The following is a 6,738-nucleotide window of genomic DNA, read 5'->3' as shown; positions in this document are numbered from 1 at the left end:
TTGTCTTTGCTCTCACAACATAAAACATTTTTTGCCTAATAAGTTCTCAGTTGATGCTGATGAAATGAATGAGCACATAATTTTCTGTAAAGATACTGTGCTCAGAGTGGTGCGGCACTCACTGCTTATGTATGTGAGTGTGAGAAGTGTAGATTTACTTATTTGAAGTCAGAGTGTAATTCCATCTTAAGGCCTTCATGTGACTGAATGTGTTTAAAAAGTGCAATTAATGGCAGTATGTTTATCATTCATCAACATTGGAAGGCTACTGAGTTTTGTAAGTTTCAGTTTCCATATTTTGTAACATTGAGGAATAATGTAGATTTTTTTATGTATTTTAAAAAATTTGAACAGTATGCCTTCCTCTCCCTGCTTTTCCTTTTCCTTCCAGAAACAAGAGTACAAATTCAAGAGTCCGTGAGAGGAAAAGATGTTTTCATCATCCAAACAGTTTCAAAGTGAGTAGTTGTCTAGCAGAAATGTTGCTTTTTGGGTTTCTGTTTGGGCATGAGTATTTAGAATAATAAGAGTTGACTCAACAGGAAGATTTGTAATAGTCTTAAAATTGGTATATCTTAGCTGGTTTTTCTGACATAACTGCTGACTAGTATGTGTTTTTTTTTTTTTAATGATGTACCATTTTCTTTTACATATTTATTCATTTATTTATGATTATACATATTTATGGAGTACAGAGTTAACTATAAGTATTTATGTACAGCATGTGGTCAAACCAATATTATTAGCATGTTCATCATTACGAATTATAATTACTCTTTGTGTCCCTTACCCAGTGCCCCTTTCCCACTTTCCGTGTTCTTGATGGGTGGAAATACCCAGGTATTGGAGTAGAGGGTCTTAGAGATAGGAGAACCCATTATGTTTCCTAACAATAGCCAGAATTTTGTAAAATTTGCCCAGTAGCACTTTAGTCTCTCCCCCTCCAAAAAAGAAGGCTGGGGGAGGGGAGTTTTCTTAGTTGGGGTTCTAAAGCTTTTATTGCAGATGAATTAAAAGTGGTCACCATTTATTGTTTTGTTGCATAAATTAAATGAGCTGAGGAGATAAAATACTGTACTGAAGGAATGTGTTATTCCTGTCTGGTGTGACATTTGACATACATGTATTCTGGGAATTTTGTGGTCACAAGTGTGTAAGCTGAGTGTGGAAGATTAAGTGCAGTGAGACTGTCTGCACTACTTTTCAATCAGGTGCCACCCTGGAAGGGAAACCCTGATTTCCATTGTGCGTTGTCCACAGCTGTCTCCAGATGCCTCTTTGTGTATGAAAATTCTTCAGAGATTTTTAATAATGTCTACAAATTAGTTTGTATAGTGCATCAGTTTTTAGCTCTGAAAGTCTGCAAATAGCTGTCTGCTGAATTTGTATATAAACATGCTGAATTTGTGTTTATATATATCTCTATAAGAAAGGGAAGAAGAGCCAAATTTCAGGGTAATTTAGTCTTGGAACGCACATATTTTCACCTAAATTTGGACATGTTTCTCCTGGTCTTCAGTCATCAGGATGAAATCACAAAACCCTTTGAGGAGGTAGCAGGAGCCTGTCATTGCATCCTGTCCCTCTGGAGAGTATGTGTGCCATGAAAGAGGAAGGGTGTGGCTGGCCTTTGCCATGGTGCCCTGGCTTTACTTTCCGCAGTGACACTTGGGATCCTCAGGAGAACTGGGCACAGGGGCACTGCATGCTGCTGTCCTCCTCTTTCCCAGGCCTGCCACAAGGCCAGGGTGCTCGTGGAGGACTCGCCTGTGCCCGTACCTCACCCTTCACCTCCAGCATCAGGAAGGGAAGGTGCAGGCACAGAACAACCTAGGCTGCTTGTACTCCTGGGTGTCTGCAGTACTTTTGTTTCCGCAGAGACAGGTGTGATTCCATTGAATAAATGGACAGAGGTTGCGTGGATTGCCAAGGGAATAAGTAGGCACTAAAGGCCCTGTTGGACTTAAAATTCAGGACTTGAGAAGGGTGATTCCTTCAATGTTTCCAAGAATACACAATGGGTTTTTTTTTTTTTTTTTTTTTTATACTGCTGAGTTTTTTTTTTTTTTTTTTTTTTTTTTTTGTTTCAATACTTTTATCAGCTCCTACCTTTTATTAGTTTTTTATTCTTCTAGTCAAAACCACTTGGCATCCCCTTAATTTCCTTTCTGTGTCTCATTTTGTATTGTTCCATATGTGCCGTAGGAACTCAGAAAACTTACATATTTATTACCTCACTCCATTCCCATGTCATAAAACAGGTATTTCTCATTAATATTGTATTAGTCCGTTTCTGTTGCTTATAACAGAATACACGGAACTGGGTGATTTATAAAGAAAATGAAATTTATTGCTTGTAGTTTTTGAGGCTAGGAAGTCCAAAGTCCATGTGGTGGTGGCGACAGTGACTCAGGGGTCTCACATTGCAAGATGGTGGAAGCAGAGAGAGCAGAGAGAGAGAGAGAGAGACAGACTCTCCTGTTCTTTAAATGCCTCAGAACCATGCCCCTGACCACATTTTTAATCCATTCACCTCTTCAAGGCTCCACCTTTCAACTACCATAATAGGATTTCCCACCCTCTTAACAGTCACAGTGGGGGCTAAGTTTCCAATACATAAAACTTGGGGAACAGTTCAAGCTCCAATGAGTTTTGGGGAGACATAATTCAATCCACTATAGGAGGGCTGACCAGGGTCACATGTAGCAGGCTGAGAGGGATGTGGAGCAGGACGGGGGTGTTGGGGTGGGTGGGACAGATCATGAAGGGCCCAGGAGTCATTGTGAGGCCTTACGCTTTTGCTTTGGAAAAAGTCAGATCTTCCACTTCAAGGTCAAGCTGGCTCTGCATGGAGCTGCTGCACTGTAGGGGATGGCAGGAGGAGCGGGAGCCCTGCGCAGCAGGCCAGCACAGTCACCTCGTGGTGCGGGAAACATGGCTCAGCCCCAGGCACAGCAGTGCTGTGGCGAGACCTGGAAACTTTATGGATAAGAGAGGTCAAGGATAGCTCTAAGGCTTTTGTACTGAGAAAAGTGGAGGAAGAGTGTTGACGTCAACTGAGATGGCAAAGGTTTTCTGGTGAAGCAGGCTTTTGAGGGGTAGGAGCAGTTCAGTTTGGGGTATGTTAAGTTTTGAGACATCTTAACAGACATTTGAGTGGTCTTGTCAAGTAGCAGTTGAATTAGATTGTTAGATTGGCATTCAGACGAGAAGCTTGGACTGGAAATATAAATTTGAGAGTCACCAGCATTTGTAAAGCCGTGAAGTTGGTTGAGAAGCCTAAGGGATGTGGAGAGACAGAGGGAGAAGAGGACAAGTGAACAAGTTTTAGGGCAGGAGGTTGGGGAGAATAGGGACAAACTAAAGAAGCCAAGGGAGACAGGAGACCAGAGAGGGACACCCTGGAAGCCAAGTGAACAGAGTGTATCAGGGATCAGGGGTGAGTACCTGCGTCAAATGCTGCTGAAGAAGGAGAAGGACTGAGAATTGAGTGGTGGATTTACCCATGTGGAGGCCACTGATGACCTCGATGAGAACAGCTTTGGTGGTGTTTTGAGGACAAAGGCTTCATTGGAATGTGTTGGGGAGATGATGAGTGTAGATGAATTAGAGACAAGTGTAGACAGCTTTCTTGAGGTGTACTACAAAGGGGAGCAAAGAAACGGGGCATAGGGAGAGTGGTTGCAAGTCATCATTAACAGAAGAGGTGACAGGTGTTTGTATTCTGTTAGGTATCAGCCAGGGAGTATCAAATTGATGGTGGAGGTGGAGAGGGAGGATTATTGGAGCAGTGTCTTCAGTGGGTGAGAGGGGGTGGGGATTAGTTTGTGATTTGGAGGGATTAACTTTAGGGTAACTTTTGGCGTCTCTGACTGATGACTGGGGGTGGGCCGATTTGCAGGGTGTAGATGCAGAGGCGGAAGCTGTCTTCTGATGGTGTACTTTTCCTGGTGAAAAAGAAGGTAGAGACATCAGCTGAGAGGGAAAGTGGGGGGAGCTAATGGAGGCCTGAGAAGAGAAGAATTTATTGTTTTTGTTTTGTTTTTTATTTTTTTTGTGTGTCTTGTGCCTTAAGTGTTGACAGAGGCATGAGTGGCATACTGCTGACACTTCATTGGAACAGGGAAACATCATTAAGTATCTTATCTGTTCCTTGATGGGATTTTCTGTGTCTTGGTTTCAGGGATGTGAACACCACCATCATGGAGCTCCTGATTATGGTGTATGCCTGTAAGACCTCTTGTGCCAAGAGCATTATTGGCGTGATCCCTTACTTTCCTTATAGCAAGCAGTGCAAGATGAGAAAAAGAGGCTCCATTGTCTCTAAATTGCTGGCCTCCATGATGTGCAAAGCTGGTAAGAAAGAATGGCGATGTGACAGTTGGGAACCTGGGAGTTTTATTTTTACCTTGGACATAGCAAAGCCTTTACTTAACTAAATCAGAATGTTGAGCAGAGTGAAAACAGTGCTGCACCTTTTAAAGACAACTAACTCCCTACAACACAGAGGTAATGAGAATGACTTATGTTTTCCATTTTTTCCTAAATTCTTTATTTAAAAATTACATTGAAATGACAATTTACAATCATATTAAAGTTGTTATGAAAGGGGAAAAGTCATTCTTAACCCTACTGCTGAACTGTTAACACAGCAACTATTTTTATTTTAGCCTCTTCACTTTCTTGGGACAGATAGGCATATTTTGTTAACCATATATAGGAGGATATGTCAAAAAGTTTGTGGAAAAAATAGAATTAAAAGATCATATGAATCTTGCCATGAACTTTTTGAAGACCCCTTAATATTATTAGTATTATGCACTTTCAGGTAGCATCCTAAAACTATTCTCCTTGTTTTTAAGTAATCTTTATAGTTGTTATTGTGTATGTGTATCTGTGTATGTGTGCGAACTTGTATGTGTGTGTATATAATTATAGAAGTACATATCACAGAGCATTGCAAATAGAGGAAAGAATAAAAAGTCCTCACATCACTGCATTTTAACACAGATACTTACTGTAGAATAAATTTTCTAATGTAGCATTCCAAAGTAGGCAAAAACAAAACAAAATTTTGAAAAACCCAACCCCCAGCAACCTCACCAGTATTTCCAGTTGAAAACACTGTGACAGGCAGCTCGTGAAGGGAGCAGGCTGGCTCATTGAGTCTTCTGGAAGGGTTCTGCCCTTTCTCCCAGCCTTGCTACTGGATGGGCCATCGGGCTCACTTTCTTGCTCTTCTGGGCAAGTATTGCTTTCTAAAATTTTTCGTAATGAATTTTCTTTACCCTTTTCTGGTGATCGTTTCAAATATCATTTAAGGATGCAATGGGAGTGGAGGTTCTTCATTTTCTCCAATTTCCGGGCTAGTACAATTTGTCTTTATACATACATATATATATATATATTTTTTTTCCCCCCCTCTTTTGGCAGCTGGCTGTTACAGGGATAGAGCCCTCGACTTTGGTGTTATCAGCACCATGCTCTAACCAGCTGAGCTAACTGGCCAGACTTCTGTATCTTAAAATTGGGTTTTGCCATACCCACTAAGGAAACTTCAAGGAGATATAATCTGCTCTAATAGGATTTTAGAGACATTTCTGTATACATATCATCTTTGCTATTTTGAGACTTTGAATTAAGATGAAAATCATGCATCTTATAGTACTAAAACTGAAAAATGAAGGTGCTAAGATTTTTTTTTTTTTTTGATGGGAGAGCAATTTTTAACAGTAATTTATTATATAAGTATATAGTACTCATTTCATACAGCATGACTTGTTTTTAAACTATGTGCTTATGTCGGCTTTATTTTCAAAGGTCTGACTCATCTTATTACTATGGATTTACACCAGAAGGAAATTCAGGGCTTCTTCAATATTCCTGTTGATAATTTAAGAGCATCTCCCTTCTTATTACAGTATATTCAAGAGGAGGTGAGGTCAAACTTTTAACATTCTGATTAAGGTTGAAAAATATATTTTCATTTCCTTTCACTGTCCCTAAAGGATAAAACTTGATGTATCCTCCTTAATGTACTATTGTCCTTTATGAATGCTTTTCAGTATATTTTTAAATTCTTAATCTGCAATTTATTTCTTTTGCTAAGCTCTTAAAATTGCTTTTTTTTGTTTTTTTCCTGGACATCAGGTACCTAAAATTGGACTAGTTGTGATCATAACAAATAACTTACTCTCGTCATTGGTCCATGGATAGTCCTGGTCATCTGTCTAGCCTATCTCTCTGTCCATCTGTCTGTAGTAGTCCACACCCATGATCCTACCACCCAAGAAAAAACTAGAATCATCATCATAACTTCACATCTGCACATATGGTTCTTCTCTGTCCCATCCCCCACCCAAGGAAACCACCATGCTGAATCTTGTTTCATCTTTACCTCAATTTCCTTTTTATATATTTTTAGCTCATCTATGTATGCATTAGTCAAAATTATATAAGTATATTTTGATTTTTAACTTTGTAGAAGGAAACTGTGTAATCTTTTGGGAATTCTTCATTAGACACTATGTTAGTAAGGTTCACGATGCACGTGTCTGAGATTCATCCATGTTGTCACAGTTCGTTAGATTAACTGCTGAGAAGAACTCACTGTACAGCTGGATCACAGTTGATCCATCCTTTCTCCATATGGGTTATTTCTAGGTTTTTGCATTATGATAGTGCTATGAACACTCTTTTTTTTTTTTTTTTTTTTTTTTTTTTTTTTTTTTTTTTTTT

General features: G+C 39.6%; 1 protein-coding gene across 4 annotated transcripts in view; it reads left to right on the top strand.

Annotated features, from left to right (window-relative positions):
- Window positions 1-395: 395 nt before the first annotated feature.
- Window positions 396-6,738, top strand: part of PRPSAP2 (phosphoribosyl pyrophosphate synthetase-associated protein 2) — a 61,256-nt gene continuing 54,913 nt past the window's right edge. For all 4 annotated transcript variants that reach the window (XM_008593412.1, XM_008593411.1, XM_008593409.1 and 1 more), the window contains exons 1-3: window positions 396-458; window positions 4,184-4,356; window positions 5,821-5,936. In XM_008593412.1, coding sequence (XP_008591634.1) covers window positions 4,203-4,356; window positions 5,821-5,936 — 270 coding nt within the window. In that variant the 5' untranslated portion in view covers window positions 396-458; window positions 4,184-4,202. The remainder of the gene's footprint in view (window positions 459-4,183; window positions 4,357-5,820; window positions 5,937-6,738) is intronic.

This window comes from Galeopterus variegatus, unplaced genomic scaffold, assembly GCF_000696425.1.
Source record: "Galeopterus variegatus unplaced genomic scaffold, G_variegatus-3.0.2 Scaffold9108, whole genome shotgun sequence".
Taxonomy (NCBI): domain Eukaryota; kingdom Metazoa; phylum Chordata; class Mammalia; order Dermoptera; family Cynocephalidae; genus Galeopterus; species Galeopterus variegatus.
Note: the sequence above shows the minus strand (reverse complement) of the source record. Positions and strands in the feature narration are given on the sequence as shown.